Source organism: Tenrec ecaudatus, chromosome 16 (assembly GCF_050624435.1).
Source record: "Tenrec ecaudatus isolate mTenEca1 chromosome 16, mTenEca1.hap1, whole genome shotgun sequence".
Classification (NCBI taxonomy): domain Eukaryota; kingdom Metazoa; phylum Chordata; class Mammalia; order Afrosoricida; family Tenrecidae; genus Tenrec; species Tenrec ecaudatus.
The window spans coordinates 96,206,617-96,227,862 of record NC_134545.1 but is presented as its reverse complement, the minus strand read 5'-3'; the positions used below and the strand labels follow the sequence as shown (position 1 = coordinate 96,227,862).

Below are 21,246 nucleotides of genomic sequence, written 5' to 3'. Positions count from 1 at the left end.
GTTCATATGGAAGGGAAAGTAGGGCAGTGAATAGGATGTGATGCCTTTGAATTACGGTGTAGGGGAAGAATACTGAATATTTTATGGAAGAACAAACAAATCGGTCTAGGAAGAAATATGGCCAGAATGTTCCTTAGAGGATGATGAGCCTTCATAAGGACATGTTGTCAGTAGGGAACAGACCTTAGAGAAGAGATCGTTCTTGGTAAAGTAGAGAGACAGCAAAAAAAAACCAACAAGGTGGATGGACACCGTGGCTGAAAAATTGGGCTCAAACACAGCAACAATTATGAGGATGGCATAGGACCAGGTCGTATCTTGTTCAGTTGGAAAAGAGCTTCCCAAAGTTCATTGAAAATGGAAGTGAACTTGACCTGATCCCACCACACCAAGACAAAGCACTGGGGAGTGCAGCAGAACAGCAAGGGAATGGAGTGGCAAGGTTCCCAGGGAATGCTGAAAGTGGACTTTGGGGCCAGGGCAGGTGCCCCAACAGACTGTACTGGAAAACACTCCTAAAGGCCATCAAATGATCCTTGAACTAAAAAAAAAAAATGGAAGTGAAAAATTTCCATGATGGAACACTCTTGCACACTTGCCTTCATCTTTGAGAGAACATCGCCTCATCCCTGTAGAATGTTCCTGACTAGCTGCCGCTGCAATTGTGCCTGTAAAGACCATTTCATTGTTTTATCAAGTCAGCTGGTCCTGGATGATGGGAAATTCAGTGGATTTCATGAGCATGTGCCCATCGCCACGGTTTGTTTATTTGCTGTGATGTGAATCCCTTGATCCAAGCAATGGTGTACGGAATACCACAACGGTGGATAAGGTATTCATTCTGTGAGTCCACGGATGGTAGTTTTGGCAGAAGCCTTTAGTTGGCAAATCCAGTAATATGCCTTTAATGGAATATACCTCAGCAGTAGATCAACCCTATGTCATATTTCAGTCTGCAGGGACCGTGACTGACTTTATCTTTCATAAGACACCACACTGGCCCATTACACTGATGTCATTTTGTTGACTGAACCTAGTTAGAAAGAAGTGTCAATAACTCTAGAAAGTGGGAAATGAGCCCCACTCCCAGTACCAAATGTCTTAGAATGGTGCTCTAGAAAATCAAAACCAAGGAAGTGCATTTTGAAATATAGAAATCTATATCTATTTTTTTTAATCTCCAGGAAATGAGAACTAGTTGCAGAGGTTGGCAAATCCCAACTTTGTGGGTCAGGCTGGAAGCTTCTCTTGATTCCCACAGTTGCAAGGGCTGATGAATCCAAGATCTGGAGATCAGATACCAGATTGCTAGGTCACAGGAAGGAGAGGCTGACCAAGCCCAAGATTTGGAGGTCAGGTGATGGTGCTGAGTCAAGATAATTTATAATTCTTTATCATTCTTTGGCTGATCCCATCATGGAGGATTATTGTATCATTTCTATAATTGCCGAATTATTTCATTGAATAAGTTGATACCTTAAATACATTGACTATGTCAAATTGATCATCCTATCAACTTTATTGTTAAAAGTCATGTTCTGCCAAGATTCTCCTTTGGTGAGCAAACACATGAGACACAATGATCTTCACTTGTTTGGCGTCATGGAATGTTTTCTCTTGCTTGTGAAAGTTTATTTACGGTCACAAATCACCTGTTTATGCACTTTGTCCATTTCCTGGACAGTGTCTGCTGTGATACAGAGGCTCATAACAAGCTATAAGACTGAAGGAAAACACACACACATTTGCTGTCAGTATTTTTCTAATTTGTGTCTTAAATTTAGCAACCAAAAATTAAACTTCTGAACATCTAAATGACCGAGTCTTATTTAAGATTAAATTAAGTGTAGGGACAGCCATTTATTAAAGTTCAGTAGGTAGCTCAGCTCTCAGGGCCGGAAGTCATGATACCAGGCTAAGGCACAATCCTAACTGAGGGAGAAACTGCCACACCTCAGTTGAATGAGGCTGAATTATATATAGAAATGTAGAAAGGATGGAAATTTTCCATAGAGGGTCTAGCCACAACTGCAGAGTGGAGCTTGGGTCTTGGGTCTTGCCAAAGGGAAGTCTTCTGAGAGAGGGTTGCTAGGGACTCAGGGGGCACGTGGGAAGCTCACCTATGAAATGGCTGAGGAAAAGCAAGGACAGGACTGGAGAGAGCATTTTCTGACTAAAGAGAGAAAACACGAATAAAGAGACAGTCTACAGCAGTGGTTCTCAACCTGTGGGCCGCGACCCCTTTGGGGGTCCAACGGCCCTTTCACAGGGGTCACCCGATTCATGACAGTAGCAAAATGACAGTGATGAAGTAGCAACAAAAGTCATTTTATGGTTGGGAAGTCACCACAACATGAGGAAGTGTATGAAGGGGCTGCGTCATGAGGAAGATGGAGAACCCCTGGTCTACAGGAAGGATAAGAGCTTCATCTTACTGAAACAATTGCATAAAGGCTCTAGAAGTCAAGTGTGTCAGGCTGTTACACCCAAGCACGCTCTCTTGGAGGGACAGGGCCATTGTTCCCGCCCCACGCTTGTCCACTCATAACGATCACTGGAGATAGCTACCTTTCACTGACTGCTGGTTGTAAGCTAAGGCATCGTGGTGGTTTTGTGGTTAATCACTTAGCTACTAACCAAAAGGTCCTTGGTTGAAGCCTACTCTATGGGAGAAAGATGTGGCAGTCTGCTTCCATAAAGATTACAACGTGGAAAATCCTAGGCGGCAGATCTGTTCTTTCCTGCAGGGTCTCTCAGCGTCAGAATGGAGCTCATAGCAACAGGTGTGGTTTAAGTTTGGCACTGGAAGCTCGGCACATCAACCCCCCGCGGGTTGTCCCAGCTGTTGTTAGCTTTGTGATACCAAGGCTTATGAAGGCTTGGGACAGCAAACGCTTCCTCAAGGTCACCGAGAAAGATGTGGAGCTGGGGAATGTGGAAGAAACTATGTTGCATTCTCTTCTCATTTCCCTCTTGATGAAGAGGCCAGCAGAGGCCAGTGGCCAGGGAAATAATTGGCCCAAAGGGGCTCCAACAGTGGCCTCATTAAACTCTGTGCCCTAATCAGCTTGATCCTATTAGCTGAACTTTTGAACAGCCTAGCCTTTGATTAACTTGTTCAACTCAGACCTCGCTCTTATAAGGTGTCAACCCCACCTATCCATCCCTTCTCAGAAAAATTTCCGCTCATAAACTAAGTAGAGTTCAAAAGCTGGCATGCAGAGTCCTGGGGAAGGGAAGCTTTATGTCAAATACAGATTCTTGGTTCGTATCACCTAGAATTCTGACTCAGTGAAGCTAAGATAGAGTGAGGGAATCACTGTTTTAAATAATATCCCCAAGAGATTCTCAATGTATGATCCACAGACCACCTGTCAGGTAGAAGAAGTCCAAAAGATAATTTCAGGATGATGCATTATTCAATTCCAGTGGAAACCTGAAGTGTCTGTTTTTCTTTGGCCAGTAAACAGGCCAGCTGTCTCATGCTTGTTCACAAGAGAAATGTTTTGTTTTAATTTAAAACTACTAACTCATTTTCTTTATAAATTATTTTCTGCGCCATGTATCACATGCTACATAACTCCTCTCTAGTTATAAAAGCAGTACATGCTTAATGGAGAAATGTTAGAATAAGAAACAAAACAAAGCAAACAGGAAATTCTGCCATCTTTAGTTGCCAGATAAATAGGGAAACTAATGGCTGTTTTTTAAAAAGGTGTTTACTGTTGGCATGGATCTCAACAAAGGCTGATTTCAAGCAGAAATGCCGACAACAAGCCCCTCTGGAGCCTCTATCTACAAGTGTTTTGTTTTTTTTAATAAGAAATCATCCATTGTCTGATGGAGCGACTATTTTTGTAAAACTCTTCGGAGCTGGCCTCATTAGAACAATCTAGTGAAATCGGGAGTCCTCGTGGTGTAGTGGGTATGAGGTGGGCTCCGGTCTGAAAGGTTAACAATTGGAAACCTGGAGAAAAATGGAGTTCTCGACCCCCACCCAAAGTTATTGTCTGAGAAACCCTGTCCAATAGCCTCACTGTGAGTCGGCAGCGATTGGATAGCAGTGTGTTTGTTTTTAGCTTGTTTTGTAGTTTTGAGTCAAATCAGGCAGACTTACATGGAAATATCACCTCCAACATTTTCTAGCTCTTTGACCTTGAGGGGCATGTTACTGAATCTCAGAGTCTTCATTTCTTTATCTTTGAAAATGACGGTGACCATCACGATTCCCCAGATCTGAGGAAAAGTAGGTAATACATGTGCCGTGGAAATGCTGGTTCAACACACTCGGCAGCTAAGGTCGGTGGTTTGAGTTTACCCAGAGGGGTCTTGGAAGAAACATTTTAGAATGTACACCATGTTCCCAGGTTCTGGACACTGTACCAATTAGTTTAGATTATTCTTTAATATATCATTTATTCTGATTCAATATTGTTCCCTTGGATGTTGTAGTCAATTTTTTTATGGTAACCAGCATGGTATCATCAATTTTGGTATTGTTTCTTTTATGATACAGAATGCACCTTGTAAGGCATACTAACTCTTCTTGAAGTAGCAATTAATACATTAATTTTACTTTCTGCTTCTGTTCATGCTTGCTTGAACCCTGGACAGGTGATAAATGAGTTTTTCGGCCTTAAAATACGAACTGAAATTTGGACTCAGGACTGAGATCAAAGAATTGCTTGTAGATTCTAGCAGTCCAGTTATAACCGAATAAAGACTCTTCTAAATTACCAAGACATTGCAGCGACTGTCGTTTATTTGAATCCCCCACAATTGCATAGTTAACCTTTGCCTGGAGGTGGTGACCATCACGAATCCACAGGCAGGACGAAGAGAGCAGGACAAAGTCACATTGGCAAGTCTGGGTCTGGACCCAATGTCCTCTGAAAGGAAAGACGGTGGGAGGAGGGGTGTGAAGCAGCTGAGTGTTGCAGGAGTGCTTGTGCCAAATGCTGAGCCCAGTGATACAAGACCGAAGTATCGCAGCCTGGGTCTCCTCCAAAGGCACGTGTCAAAGTCCCTGCGGTGATGTTTGTAAGGAAGCATCTGTGGTCGTAAGAACAGCCGCCGGGGCCTGTGCTAGGGTTTAGGGGTTGAAGATAAAACAAGAAAGCACCCAAGTCTCGCAGCTCAGTCTTATTCTGACTCACTGAAAGAGGATGCCTGCGCTGATCATCTTGGCTCCGAATTCTGCTTACGTAATGACGCAAATCACGTTTATAAAAAGCCTGCTCCAGACCAATATTCTACACTAGTGAGTTCATCAAAATATAATTCTACACATATTGTCAAGTCTTTCGTAACAACTTGTCTGGGAAATTCGCCTAGTGTAAAGAAAGGAAGCGATTCAGAGAAGCGAAGTGGTTTGCACAAAGCGCCCCTCTGGAAGTGGAAGAATCGGGAACCAAACTGTCCCTCTGGTATTTCCAGCACTGGATCCCAGCACTGGGCTAAGACCTCTTCTACTTTGTAGGTTGCAGTTCCCCTCAGACCACCACCTCTAAACACCTGGGTTTCAGGCATGAATCGAAAGAGAAGAGATGGGGGCAAGACCCCCACTCTGGTCTTTTTACACACAAGGCCATGGCTTACCAGACACAACGAGTCCTCTCTGGAAAATTTCATACATAGTCCTGGCGTCTGAGAAGTAGTACTGCATCAGTTCATTGCCCTTCTGAAGTACACTTTTCCGGGCTCCTCCCTGAGACAGAAGACCAAGTTAAGGCCCAGCCTGAGTCTCTCACAATACTTTCCAAACTCTTTATGAATTGCACAGAAAGAGACAAGAATGCTGACATTCACTGGCATTCCCTTTGAGACCACAGGGATAGCTCCTTCACTGTTTGATTCTTCCATGTCTCTCATCTCAAAAGGGTAGTAGGTTTGGAAAATGTACAAGTACAAAAAGACTTAAGCAAATCGGGTCAATGGTCTCACCAGCACCCACAGATGATCACGGTTTGGCTTTGCTGTAGCCCCCCACCCTCTGCTATGTATCATTTGTAGTTTTAAACATCTTTCGAGTGCCTACCAGGTGGCTGGCACTGTGCAAGTGCTGCAGATGTAATTAGACAAAGGCATTGCTTTTGAGTCTCTTACAAACTAGTGTTTGGGGATGTGGCTGAAAAAGAAAGAATATGAAAATACAGCCTGTGAAAAAGCTAAGCACACATTTTGGCAAACAAATGAAGTAACAAATTCTGTGTAAAGAAGAAAGCCTATGGAGATCAAGTAAGACCTCAATAGAGACTGGTGGGTAAGTAGTCACTTTCCAAAAAAGACGAGGCATAGAGGGGGAGGGAAGGGAGAACAGGTCGAGGGTGAAGGGACAGCAGAACAAAGGCATGGCAGCAAGATAATGATGTGCAGAGTCTGGTGGGTGGCTAGAGAGAGTGGAGAAAGAGGCTGGAGCTGGGAATCTCCCCAGGATTGTCAACTGCATCTCCAGGGTCCAGCCTGGGGGGTGGGTGGAGGAAGGACAACAGTGAACCAAACATATGCGTGAAAGTGAGTTAGAGAAATAGGCATCCATGAAAGAAGTATTTATAAATGGAAATTATGAAGATAAAACTATAAATGTAGGGGTAAGACATGAAGGTATACAAAGGACCCTAATAATCTAGGAGCCCTGGTGGTGTCGTGGTGACACATTGGGCTGTGATCCTCATGGTCGGAAGTTTGAAACCACCAGCATCTCTGTGGGAAAGACTGGCTTTTCCATTCCCGTCAATAGTTACAGTCTAGGAAACTCACCAGGGTTACTGTGAGTCAGTATTGACTCAATGGCAGTGACGTTGGGGGTTTCTTTGGGGGCAATCTGGAGCAGGGTTGGTGAATGCTTGAGATGGACGAGCCAATCCTGTCCTCACTCGAGAGCCATATATACATTTTTACAAACAAAGGAACTTTCCCTGGTCTGCATCATATCCTTTGAAATTTTTAAATTTGACTTTAGAGCCGCGTGTACATACCAGAAGAGCTGCAGTTTTCTGACCCCTGGTCTAGAACAACATAAAAGGAGGTTTCCATGAGATGGCACATTTAGTCATCCTGTTATTGTGGTTTGTAAAGGTGCTCTGGTAGCGTAGTGGTTACGTGTTGGGCTGCTAATCAAAAGTCTGGCAGTTCGAAACCACCAGCTGTTCCTCAGGAGAAAGACGAGACTTCCTCCTCTCATAAGGAGTTACAGTCATGGAAACCCACATGGGCAATCTTAGATCGTCCTCTAGGATCCTATGAGTTGCAATGGACTTGCAATGAGTCTGACTTGGTTATTGTTGATGTTAGGTTTCATTGAGTCAGGTCCAATTAATAGAATGTGTCATCCTCCTTCCTATCTGGGAAGGGTTCCGCTTCCGGCAGTATGGCAGACGATGTCTAGCTGTTGTTCGGAAGATTTTCAGTGGCTAACCTTTTAGAAGTGGTTTGCCTCTGTCCTACTCGGTCTTAGACGGGAAGCTCCATAGAGACCTGTCCACTGTGGGTTACCTGGCTGGTATTTGAAATACCAGTGGCATAGCTTCCAGTTGCCTCTCTGACGTACAGTGACTGGAACATTCCCTAGGCTGTCGTCTTCAGAAAAATGCCACACCTTTCTTCTTCAGTGCCATCGGTGTGTCACACCACGGACCTCTCCACTGGCAGCTGAGGGGTTAACCACTACACCCATGGTTCAAACCCATCAGTGACTAGGTGGGAGAAAGACGTGGCCGTGAACGCCATTAAGGTTCAACATAGGCAACCCTATGGGGTGGGAGTTCTACTCTGTCCTGTGGGGCCACTAGGAACTAGATTCCATACAGGCCTTTTGCATTGAGTCAAGTTGTCAAAAATACAGCACGGCAGCGACAGAGTACAGGGTCTTGCTGTCTGTCAGTTTGGATGCAGGGGGTAAGAAGAAAGGACGAACAGAGATGATTCGATCTAAAGACAGACAACTGGATGAAAGAGATGCATTTGACTGACAGGGAGCAGGAATGGGCACACCTGTCGTTGAATGAGGAGAAGATACAAGAAGAGATGTACTGAGAGCGAGGCACTTCAGGGTCATGGCCATGGGCAGGCCCATGCTCGGAGTCCCAAGGACTGGAACTAGGTGGCCAGGTAGACTCTGGAAAGTCCAGAGAGGTGTGGCACAGCCTTTGACCCCTTTCCAAATCCTAGGGAAATCCAAATCCTATCTCTTTTTTTCCAGCGGAGAGCCTGGCGCAGAGACGGGCAGGCTATAGCCTGCAGGCCAAACCCAGCCTGTCACCTTCTTTGATAAATAAAGTTTGTTTGGAACACAGTCTCAATTATTTGTTTACATCGTGTCTGGGGCTTTCATGTGACCATGGCAGAGCAAAGTGGTTGCAACGGAGACGGCATGACCTGGAATCTATACATATTTACTTTATCAGACATTTCCGTTGCTTTAAAGGATGCAAGCAATGTTGAGAATGAACCCCTGGCACGAGGGAAGGAAAGAGCATAAGGGAAGAGAGAAGGCCGGCTGAGAATTAGGAAGCAGCGGAGTCTCACAAAAGGCGTCAGCGGTCAGTTGAGGGGAAGGCTAAAGGAAAAGTCACTGTATTTAGAAGGAAGGTTATGGGTGACTGAGAGGAGGGTGGCGGACACTGTAGTAGTGCAAGCTCCCGGCTCAGGGAGCTAAGTCAACCAGGGGACTCACGCTGGAAGAAGTCCCGTGGTCAATGAGGGGTTGAGAGAAATCGAGGCCTGCGTAAATAGGGTCAACGAGACAGGAAGATACCAACGAAGAAACGGAGATGAGGCAAGGGAGCATGGAAGTAACTTGAAAAAGATTCCTCATCAGGGGAAAAGGAGACAGTAAACAGCTAGAGAAGGGACAGGAATACTTTTGTTCTGAAGGGGATTGAGGATGGCTAGATGAAGGTATTCACGAGGAGAAGGAGAGTCTGGGGCTGTGAACCACAAGGTCAGCAGTTTGAAGCCAGCAGGGTCTCCACTCCCATGAAAAATTGTAGTGTTGGACGCGCACAGTTCTCCTCGGTCCACAGGGTTGCTATGAATTGGCGTTGGAACTTTCAGCTGGCCCAGTGAGATAGGAAGTGGGGCTATTAGCTGGCTGATGGGGGTGGAGGTGGAGGAGTGTTGAGGAGGAAAGTTGAACTTATGCCAGTCTTAAGGATGAACAAGAACTCAAAACTGGAATTTAAATGGAGGGAGTGACTTCTTCACCATTCTCAGACACTGGGCATCTCAGTGACAATGTGATGATGCTGACTCAACCAGTTAGTGAGGGGCTAGCAAACCTCTTCTGTAAAGGACGCAGGTAGTACATCTTTTAGGCCGATTGGGAGACACATCGATCACATTTTATTTAACACCTCTCTCTATGTCAAAATGTAGAAACCATCGGTAGCTTTCAAACACAAATAAGCAAACCCCCAAATCTTGCTGCTGTTGAGTAGATTCTGATTCACAGCAGTGCTGTGTGTTTGGGGGTAGACCTGCTCCACAGGATTTTCTTGGCTGTAACGTACATGAAAGGGAGTCCTCGTGGTCTAGGGGGTTATGTGCTAGGCTGCCATTCGCCAGGTCAGCAGCTTGTATGTGCTCCGATGGAAAACAATGAGGCTTTCTACCACCATAAAGATTTAGTCTCGGACCCACATGGGAAGTTCCAGTCTATATTTATGTCTTAGGGTACAAAAGAGAGCCCCAATCTCAAATATAATTTTAGAACATTTTAAGTCTTTAAAGAGATAAAGATAACACAGTGGCACAGATACATCATCTGGATGAGGTAGGCCATGAACAGGAGGTCAACATGGCGTCTGAGATTCATCGTAGGTTAAATAAGGCGTGTAACAAAGGGAATGGCCACAAATTCATGACTGGTGGCAGATCAATACATTACTGTCATAGGTGGGGCCACAGGCAAGGAATGGTATACATACGTTGTTAAGATAGAAAGGCATACAAGGTTGGTCCGGGGCCTACCAACCAGGGCAGTCACGGAGAGAGTACTAGAGCATGACTCATGACCACATCCCTTGTACTGTCCCCGGTACGGTGATCTCCATTAACGACACAACCAGGCAGGCCCCTAAGAGACTGCCCCTCCCTGGGCTGGTGGAAGAGGAGTGGAGGTCTTCCACTTTCCAAGGCATTCTGCCTGAGGCCAAAATGACCTGCAGCTTTGGTTAAGGAACAAGAAAGAATTCAAGGGAGGCTCCATCTAGGTGGGGACTCTGGCAAATGGATTTTGGGCTGTGACTGTCCTCCACAGCTGCTGCCAACCAGGGTGCTCAGAAGTTAAGTTCGAATGCCCTTAGAGGGCCACTTTGAGTCCCAGTGAACTCATGGCAGTGAGCTTGGATTTGAGAGTTTTGAATCCTTATGAAAGGAGATCAGACCTCTTCAGGGCCACTGGGGGCAGAGTGTGTGTGTATGTGTGTGTTTGTGTGTTATAGTGTCACTAGGAGTTGATGGCAGTGAGTTAAGTGTGTATTCTACTAAGGTTAATCTGCTCAGAAAAATTAAAAAACAACAACTGGTATATTACCTCAATTCCTACGGACTGCTTGTTTAGGTTAATTAGAGGAAAGACTGGCTGAGGCCGATTGATCAGCCACCAGAAGACAGCCGCTCCAAAGGTCAGGAAGCATATTAGGACCGGGGTCGGAAGTGGGGAAAACAAAAAGTTGAAGATAAAAAGCATCTTTGTGAACCACGGCAGCAGGAAATTCAGACCTTTAAAAAAAAAAAAGGAAAATTTAGAGAAATATATTTTGACTCTGTATACTCAGTAGCGATATGTTTATAAATATACACACACACACACACACACACCTCCTCATCCTAATAGACAGGGTTAGCACTCTCTAGTAGCAGAATGTCCCCTTTGCTCACTTACCAATATAGGCAAATCATAGACCATGTCTTCTTCCCCTGTTATTTGACTGCCGTGACACAAAGAGGTTAAGATCAAAGAAAACAAGCGGACCATCTCCTAGACCATTGTCAGAAGGGATTTCCCCTTTCCTTTGGCCCTTGAACCTTAGGAGAAGGTCTTGATTGACTCAATAAAAGCTGGCAGTTGAGGAGTTTTCTCCAGAGAACAATCTCAGCCTCGGGTCCTTGGAAGATCAAGGTGGACTCTTCCAGCTGTATTTCCCTGGTATAAAGCACCCAGAAGTAGAGACTTTGCAAACATGCCTTCCAGATAGGTGACTCCATCTCGATGTTACTGTTAGGTGTGTTCTGCTTGACTGTGATGCATAGCAACTCTGTGTATCACAAAACGCAGCACCGCCCAGTCCTGCACCGTCCTTACAATTGTTTTCTTTGAGCCCAGTGTTGCAGCCCCTGTGTCCATGCAGCCCCTTGAAGGTCTTCTTTTTTTTTTTTTTGGCTGACTCTTTACTTTAACAAGCAGGATTGTTTTGCTTTGTTTTCCAGGGAATGGGCCATCTGATAACATGTGCTAAGTACATGAGACCAAGTCTCACCAGCATTGTCTTCAAGGAGCGTTCTGATTTGGCTCGGAAGAAGAATGGCCAGAGAGCTTCTTGGAGACAAGGCTGGCGAGACTTTATCTTACATACTTTGGACGCATGTTGACAGGAGAGGCGACTCCTGGAGAAAGACCTCATGTGTGGTAAAGTTGAGGGGCAGCACAAAAGAGGATGACCTTCAGCAAGATGGATTGACATGGTGGCTGCAGCCATCGGCTAAAGCTTAGGAACATCTGTGGGCAGGATCAGGCAGTGTTTCCTTCTGCTGTGCATAAGATCACTATGGGTTGGAACTGACTTGTAGACACCTACGAATAACTGTATGTACTTTTTCCGAGTCCAAACCAAAGAAAAACAGACACAAAACAAACTCACTGCCATTGAGTTGATTCTGACTCACAGTGACCCTCTATGACAGGGTAGGCGTGCCCATGTGGATTTCAGTGATTTTGACTCTTTACTGGAGTAGAAAGTCTTATCTTTCTCCTGGAAAGCGACTGGTGGTTTCAACCTGCTGACCTTGTGGTTAAGCAGCCCAGTGTGTAACCACTATGCACCCACCAGGGATCTTTCTTCCAAGACGTATTTTTTCATTCTTTCGGCAGTCCACAGTATTGTCGATATTCTTCGCCAACTCATATGGATTAAAAATCAAATGATGGCCAGCCTTGTCTGACTGACTCCTTGCTTCTTTATAGAGCACCAGGAGGAGCCCAGAGACTAACAGCTTTCCAACTTGCCATGCCCAGAGTCCTCTCCTCCAGGGGACATGGAACCATGTCGAGTGGAGGTAAACCCTAACCAAGTACACAGAATGGGCATGCTAAAAGGTGAGCATTGAAGATCGAGGCCAGGGTAAGATCTCAAAGAACTGAAAGCCCTCAAAGCTACTACCCAGCCCCCTACCCCCCAGATTTTCTTATCGTTTCCAGCCAAGTTCAGCTTCAACCCACTCTAAACCATTTGGCTTGATAAAGGAGAGGGTTACAAAAGAGAAGAGGACTCTCCAGGCGAGAGAACAACACTGACTACAGCAAAGGGCTGAGAAAAGCGGGCACCGAGAGGCTGGCACCGAGAGCGGGCACCGAGAGCGGGCACCGAGAGGATGGCACCAAGAGTGGGCACCGAGAGCGGACACCAGGCAGTGTTGCACAGTCTCAGTCAGAAGGGACTCGACAGCACCTAATAGCAACAGCACCCTCTGGGCAGGCCCTCGAAGCCCTCTAGACTAACTCTTGCTTCGACACTTTCAGATTGCTTAAGAATGGCCATGGTGAGGTAGTGGTTAGGCAGTGGGTCACCGTAAGGTCAATGGTTGGAAACCACCAGCCATTTCTGGGGAGACAACTAGGGTTTTCTACTCCTCTAAATAATTAGTCTGGGAAACCTAGAGGGACAGTTCTGCCCAGTCCTATGGGGTCGCTATGAGTCAGCACCAACTTGATGGCAGTGAGTCTTAAGACTGTCAGTTCATGACCACAGCCAATGCATGAGCCATGCCGGCACAAGGCGAGCTGTGCTCCTTGGATGAAGTTTGAAGCTATTTGCTGTCATAATACTTTGCCACCTCAGAAACACTACAAAGGGTCATTAAGCCTCAGAATCCACTCGATCGGCAATGGATTAGCTGGTGGGTTTGCCTCTGTGCCAGGCCCTCAGCTAGGTTATTTCCAGGGGTCACCTCACTGAACGCAAGCAATGCCATCAAATCATGTGTCGCAGAGGAGAGAGTAGAAGTTCCAAGGCCTAAAGCGACCTGACCAAGTGCACATACCGTTGCCCCTCTTTGCTTCCCTCCTGAAAGCTGGAAAGCGGTTCTTTACATAGAACTTGGCATGGTGGCAAAGGTTAGTTCTTTATCAATAGAAGAGACAGCAGTGGAAGGAAGTGGATGGAGAAAGGTGGACATTTCCCTCTACCCTACAAAGGTTGAATTGCCTGCTGGGTTGCACAGGAACCCTGGAGCGCCCCTAGAAAGGTTGGGCCAGGGAAAGGGGTGGAGCTCTCCAGAAAGGCAGCCCACAGCAGAACACTGCCCGGAAAGTCAGCCAATGGCGGAAGGACCACCACGAGTGGGATCGAAAACCTGATTATTTCCCCAAGGGCACGGCCCTCAGATTTAGCGGGAAGCATTTGGTGTTTCACACCAAAGCACCTTCTTCAAAATCTCATTAACTCTGTTCATACCTTTTTATCTCTGGCTGATCCGAAGGGCGTCCCTTGACGGCATACTTTCTTGTGAGCGGACCAAGAGCCAAGAGAGATGAGGCTTGAAAGCTGGAGCCTTCTCCAGGAACCAAACCCACTTGTTTGTTGTTTGCTAAATTCTAGGCACAGAATTCAAAAGTGTCTGGCCCCACACAGGTTACAGCAAGCCAGGTTCAGATGGTCAATCCTCAATGCTCTCTGCAATGCCCGACAGAGCAACTCAGAGAGATTGGGATCGCCCCACTCAAAATTCAAAGACAGCAAGCCCAAGAAACGGGGTGATCAAATCAAGATGGGGATCTCCTCCGAGGTCAGGGCAGCAGTCAGGACCCGTTATTTGGGGCCTTCTCCATGAAAAGGAACCCTTCACCTCAGTCCCACGACGTGGTTTTTTAAAGGCGGGATTGGTGGGCAGGTTCAGACACAACAGCAAGAACTTCTGAGACAGCTTTCCACATGGTCTGCCCATGAATGGATTTTGGAATCGTGACTTCCTATTTGGGGGAAGAGACTCCCAGAGACTGACACGAGAGACTGATTCCTTGCTTTCTTCCACGTTGTATTTAGGATCAGACAAAAAAGGACAAGACAAGGCAAAAACGAAAGTAAGGTGCCACAGGTAGGAGATGAGGTCAGACCCAGGGTTGCTGGTGACTGCCTGGCAGGATCAGAGAGATTTGGAAGCTAGCCTTGCCTTGACTTGTGGAATGGCCTGGGAAGAGGCGATGAATCTCCAAGAGCCAGCAGGAATGCTTCTCAGGCCAGCCACGCTAGCTAGCCCAGGCAGGGGAGGGAATCTGCCCTTGGAAAGTGAAGCATTTGAGGGAGCAGGGAGCAGTGGCAATGGGGAAGCGAGGCTTGCTTGGGATTCACCCATCATGACCTACCCTCCTGGTGGGATCCTGCCACCAGTCTGAGTTGCTCCTCTCTGCCTGCCCGCCCCCCTCACACTGTACCAGAGATTCCTCCTGCCACACCCCTCACCTGGCCTTTGTTCCTTTTTACTGCTAAACCAGCAAATCATTTCAACGAGGACTTTGGCCCAGATGGCCAACTCATAATGGTGGGGGGCTTTGTAAATAACATCTTTGAAACGGGGTCTGAAGGTGAAATGTGAGTGTCAGCTAAGTTGGGATACAGGAGGCAGTGAGGAGGAGAGGGGATAGAGCCAATTCGTTGGCAGATAAGACCAGGGGAGGAGGTTACCAAAAAACTCACGCCCATCATCAAGTCGATTCCAACTCACAATGACCCTGTAGGGCAGGGGGGAACTGCCTTTTGAGTCTCCGAGACTGTAAATAATCTCAGAAGTGGTGAACCTTGTATTTCTCTAGAGGACTGGTGGTTTAGAAAGGCCGACTTTGCTGTTTGTAGTCTGATGCAGATAACCCACGCTGCTGGTGGGAGACCCACACCAAATTCACGGCCATTGAGTTAAATCTGACTCCGAATGACTTTACAGAACAGGGTAGAACTGCCCCTGTGAGTTTTCAAGCCCCGAACACTTCACTAGAGTAGAAAACCCTTGTCTTGCCCCCACAGAATGGCTGGTGCTTTTGAACGGCTAACCTTGTGGTTAGCAGCCCAATATGCAGGCATGAGACAGCCAGGAGGGATAGATCCATATCTAATCTCATGGAGGTACCTGTTGTCAGCCATGGTTGATTGCTACCATGGGGGGGATATGGACAGAGTGACGCTACATGTTTTCTCACCTTGGAAAGACAACCTGGAAGAAGGACCTATCACACACCTCCTCAATGTTCACTAGTAGCTCCATTAAGGATCTGGTCGGAGCCATCTTCCAGTTGAATCTGGGCCATGGCCGGGCCACTTCTTGACAATTCCTTTGAGAAGAGCTCCAGGCATCTTGCCCACGCTGGATTGGGGTTGACCATTTTGGTTCAAACGAGGGAGATCTTTATGAAAGCCAAGGTCCCCTATCCCTTCTTGCCCACAGTAGTAAAATAAACAAGAAAAACGCAAACCCGTTGCTGTCCAGTTAATTCCGCGTCCTGGTGACCCCAGGTGTGCAGAACCGCTTCCTAGAGTCTTGAAGGCTTTTAGGAACCCTTTAGGAGCCAATTGTCAGTGGATGTGAACAACCCATCTTGGTTGCCTGTGCTCCAGGACATAACTTCTTTCTTTGTTGACAGCGATCTTATTAAGCAGAAGACACTGAAAGTGGATTCAATTTGCCAATGGAAATGGCTCCCTCGCTTGCTTGTTATCACAGACCAGTCATCCCACTCACGTTGGAGGTGCACTGGCATTCAGAGGACCTGCCAGCATGCATTTTAATTGAGGTAAAATCACATGACATAGACCTAGTGTCAGAGTGGAAAATTAAAGTGAGTGGCATCTAGCACATTCCACGTTGGGCAACCCTTACCACTATCTAGTTCCAAAATGTTTTCGTCACCCAAAAAGGAGAACATGAACTCATCACCACACGGCCCTTCCTCATCCTTTCCTCCCATCAGCCCCTGGTCCCTGGTTTCTCTCACTGTCAGTGCACTGACTCTGAGCACTTCATATCAATAGAATCATAGCGTACATGACCTTCCGGATCTGGTTTCTTGCCTTCGTATAAGGTTTGTGAGATTCATTATGGTGGCAGCATGGACCTCATTCCTCCTTATGGCTGAAGTGTATTCCATTGTGTGGCTAGACTTTATTTTCTTTATTCATTCATCAGCATACGGGTTGTTCCCATCTTCGGCTAATTATAAACAGTGCTGCTATTAACACATGCACATCTCTGTCTCAACACCTAATTCTAGTTAGCTTGGGTTTCTATGTAGGAGTGGACCTCCTGGATAAGACAATATAATTCCATGCCTAACTTTCTGAGGGGTCATCAAACGGTTTTCTCCCTTTTATATTCCCACTAGCAGTGGATGGGGGTTCTGATTGCTGTGCACCCTTAGCAATACACATGCTCTTTTATTTTATTGAGACAAATTATATCCTAGTGGGTAGGAAGTGGTATCTCCTTGTGGTTTTGAGTGTGTCTCTCTAATGGTGAATGACGTGGGACACCCTTTTGTGTGCTGACTGGCTATGTGTGTATCTTCTTTGGAGAATTCTCTATTCAAGTTCTTTGCCCATTAAAAAAAATTTTTTAATGGGTGCTTTGTCTTTTTGTTGTTGCGTTGTAAGCGTTTCCTATGCATGCTAGATACTAGACCCTTACTGGATAGATGATTTGTAAGTATTTTTTTCACCATTCTGTAGGATATAGTTTCATTTTCTTGATAACATGCTCTGGTGCAGAGCACACATGCAGTTTTACTCTTACTGTACTAGTGCTAGAGTTTGGGCCATTTTCTGTAACTTTCCCCTGGGTTAAATGAAAGAAACTAAAAACTATGGCCAGAGAGCTTCCTAGAGGCAAGAATGGCGAGACCTCATCGTGCTTGCTTTGTCAGGAGAGACCAGTCCTGGAGGAGGCCGTCATCATCACGCTAGCTAATGTAGAGGGGCAGCGAAAGCCAGGAAGGCCCTCAACCGGATAGACTGACACCGTGGCTGCAACAAGGGGCTTGGGTATAGGCACAATTGGGAGGATGACTCAGGACTGGGCAATGTTTCCTTGTGTCGTGTGTAGGCTTGCTATGGGCAGGAGCCAACTCGATGGCACCTAACAGCAACAACAACGTCCTAAGAGAAGGCAAGGCCCTCAGGTCACACCATTACAGGTCCAGGAAGCTCTGGTGATTGCTTTCACCTTTGGGATCTGTTAGCACCTGCAGTGGGTTGTCAACCTGTTAAGGGCCAAAAGCCACCCCCACTGCTGTCCCGCCACCTGGGTCACTCAAGTTGCAATTCTGATCTCCCAGCAAAGAGTTGCCGTGAAGTTACTTCCTCTTCTCTTGAAGCCTCTTCGGGTTGGGGAAGGCGGGGCCTGGGGGGGGGGGGAATTGTGGTGAAGAAGAGAGGAACGCGAGTTCTGGCATCCTGGGCCGGGGGTTCCCTTTCCAGATCGTCTGACAAGCTTCAGCGCTAGCTACAACACAGGCGGTTGGCCCCAGGTGGGACTCCTCCTCTGCTTTCCTACCTCTGTCTCCGTGTGCAGCTTGGCCTTTCTTCCTCAGCCCCTTCCCTTATCTCCACCCAGGAACATGCCTTTCTCTGTGGTCAGGATAGCTAAGGCTGGAGCCGGTCCTCTTTTGGTTCCCCGAGGAGAACCAAAGCTAGCTGGGGGACACCCTCTGTCCTCATACTGCCTTGAGCACCCCCCGGACCAGTCCTAATGTCCAGGTTGTTTCCACCCTCATATTTAGCTTTGAATTCTGCCCCTTTGTGGATTTGGGCAGCTATTCTTCATGAGTGTTCTTTTCTTTGGGCAAAGTCCCCCAATGGTCCCTTCTACTTGAACATGAAGGATCTCCAGTGGCATAGTGATTAAGCACTTGGCTGCTAAACAAAAGGTTGGCGGTTTGAAGCAACCAATCGCTGCAGGAAAGACACATGGCAGTCGGCTTCTGTCAAGATTCAGACCCTTAGACCCCTTACAGAGCAGTGCTCCTCTATTCTGTAAGGTTGAATCCAGTCAAAGGCAATGAGTACTCTTAATATTCTAGCTTTCAGTCAACTGTTGACAGCTGACCATCTTTCAGGCTGTCTCCACAGCCTACAGATCACTTTTCTTTGGAGAGTCTCCATCCACCAAAAGACGAGCTCTTCCCTTCATGGAGTCTGTCCTTTAAACCATCCATTCCCACCCCAGAGCTTCGGGAGTCACTGTTTCCTGTCTCTGAAACACTCTTCCCTAGATCTTCAATGGTTGTGACTCATTAACAAGTTGGCTTCCAACATCAATGGCACTTCCTCAGAGGCTCTCTCTCTCTCTCTCTCTCTCTCTCTCTCTCTCTCTCTCTCTCTCACACACACACACACACACACACACACAACTCTACTATGGGACTCTTAAAAGTTTGTGGAAAGGAGACTCTGCCAGGCCCCATTCTCTTTTGTCTTGGGCGCCGACATGCCAACCAGACTGAGGAAGACCCGGAAACTTTGGGGCCATGTGAACCACATGCCCGGCCCCATCAGCAAGCACCAGAAGCACCCAGGCAGCCAGGGGAATGCTGGTAGCATTCTCCTCACAGGATCAACTTGGAAAACACCATCCGGGGACTTTGGAAATGTCGGTAAGAGGCATTCCCACTTGAAGAGGCACCAGAGCTGCTTCTTCTGCCCAATGGTCAACCTCAAGACATGGGGACCTGGCTCAGTGAGCTGGCCAGGGTAAAAGCTGCCCCAAATAAGATGGGAGCTGCTCCCACCATTGAGGTGGTGTGGCCGGGCTACTACAAAGTTCTGGGGAAGGGAAAACTTCCCGAGCAACTTGTCACCGTGAAGGCCAAATTCTTCAGCAGAGGAGTTGAGGAGAGAAAGGGTGTTGGGGCGGGGTGGGGGCGGAAGCTGTGTCCTGCTGGCTTGAAACTACGTGGAGGTTTAGTTAAAGGTAAAGCATGGCTTTTCCCTTGGACCGTTCCTTAGAGATGTAGTTCAGAATAATCTGTTTTAAACACTCTCGGTGAACCCATTTTCCCCTTCAGTAAAAGCTCCCCCACCCCCACATTCCAAGATCTTGCATCTTTGAAAGTCACTGAGGTCAATCTGACATGGCCACTCTCAGATCATTGTTTTGGTAAGATACTGGGCAAAGGGTGGCAGGTGGTGCAAAGGGCTTGTTTCTAACACATCAAGAGCCCCTTGGATGGATCAGGTATCAAAGAACAAAAAATCATATCATTGCGAATGAGGGGGAGTGCAGAGTGGGGACTCAAAGCCCATCTGTAAGCCACTGGACATCCCCTTATAGAAGTGTCGAAGGGAAGAGATGAGCCAGTCAGGGTGCAGTATAGCAACGATGAAACATACAACTTTCCTCCAGTTCTTTAATACTACCTTCCCCTCCTTCACCCCCCACACACTATCATGATCCCAATTTTACCTTACAAATCTGGCTAAACCAGAGGATGTACACTGGTACAGATAGGAACTGAGATCACAGGGAATTCAGGACGGATGATCCCTTCAGGACCAGTGGTGAGAGTGGCAATACCAGGAGGGTGGAGGGAAGGTGGGGTAGAAAGGGGGAACCAATTACAAGGATCAACATATAACCTCCTCCCTGGGAAATGGACAACAGAAAAGTGGGTGAAGGGAGATGTCGGATAGTGTAAGACATGACAAAATTATAATAATTTATAAATTATCAAGGGTTCATGGCGGAGGGGGTGGTGGGAAGGGAGAAGGAGGAGAAAAAACGAGAAGCTGATACCAAGGGCTCAAGTAGAAAGCAAATGTTTTGAGAATGATGATGGCAACAAATGTACAAATGTGCTTGGCATTTGATGTGCTTGATGGATATATGGATTGTGATAAGTATTGTACGAGCCCCTAATAAAATGATTTTTTTTAAAGAGCTCCTTGAATGAATCTATTCCTCTGGCCTCGAGGAGTCTGGGCAAGATGGATCTTCCTGCGTGAGACCAGAAATGATGTGAGTGAGCAGGAAAGTGCAGCTCGGACATAAACAGCTCTGTTACCATGGGCTTCTGGGATTCCAAGGAGAAAGAGGCAAAATTCTCTTTGCCGTGAGGCCCAAAGAAGCGATGATTTCTAGGCAGCCATTGGGTGCAGATTGTAATAATGAACTTCATTTTAAACAGCTGCCCTCTAGAAAGTGACACAACCTCATTTGGATTTAATTGGTTTTCTCTTGCATGCAGGGGCTCATCCTTTGGTGATGGGAACCTCATTAAAAAGGGAAGGAAAGTCTCCTGGTTCTGACATTCAATTAGCGAACACGGTCTTCCATGCTAGGAATCGCTTGCTGTCTCCTGGAGACGATGTCACAGGCCTGTCCAACTCATAATGGCTCTAAAGAGGATTATGTGTTGCTTTTGTTGTTGTAAGCTGCCGTCCATTGACTCGGAGGACAACAGAGCAAACGTTGCCTAAGGCTGCAACCCTGTCACAGTGGTTGGTGCGTCCAAGTCCTTTGTTGGGTCCGTTTGTATTTCGAGGGTCTTCCAAACTAGCAGGCACATCTTCCAGCACTATACCAGGCAGTACTCTGCTGCGACTTATAGGGTTTTCATTGGCCAGTTTTTGGAAGCAGATTGCCCGGTCCTACTTCTTACTCTCTTATTCTGAAAGACCTGTTGAAATCTAATGACCATGGGCTAGCCTCCTGGTATTTGACCTACCCACTGGTGACATAGCTTTCTGCATCTTAGCAACACACAAGCCCCCACGGTCCCACAAAGTGATAGGTAGGTAGGTGGTGGATATGTGATTTAAACCGAAATCAGACTCACTGTCATTGAGTTGATGCTAACTCACAGGGACTCTTTAGGACAGGGTAAAACTGCCCCTCTGGGTTTCTGAGACTGCAGCTCTTTATAGGAGTAGAAAGCCCTGTCTTCCTCCCAAAGAACAGTTGGTGGTTTTGAACTGCTGACCTTGAGGTTAGCAGCCCGGCATGTAACCACTACACCCTCAGGACTCCTGGATATGTGATTGAGGAGGT

The 21,246-nt window shown here is 46.8% G+C and overlaps 1 protein-coding gene across 1 annotated transcript in view; it reads right to left on the bottom strand.

Annotated features, from left to right (window-relative positions):
- ACSL5 (acyl-CoA synthetase long chain family member 5) overlaps positions 1-21,246 on the bottom strand; it is a 65,775-nt gene that overhangs the window by 27,387 nt on the left and 17,142 nt on the right. The window contains exons 2-3 of the mRNA XM_075534590.1: positions 10,535-10,722; positions 5,599-5,707 (exon numbers count right to left, since the gene is read on the bottom strand). Of these exons, the coding sequence (XP_075390705.1) occupies positions 5,599-5,707; positions 10,535-10,690 (265 nt within the window). The 5' untranslated portion in view covers positions 10,691-10,722. The remainder of the gene's footprint in view (positions 1-5,598; positions 5,708-10,534; positions 10,723-21,246) is intronic.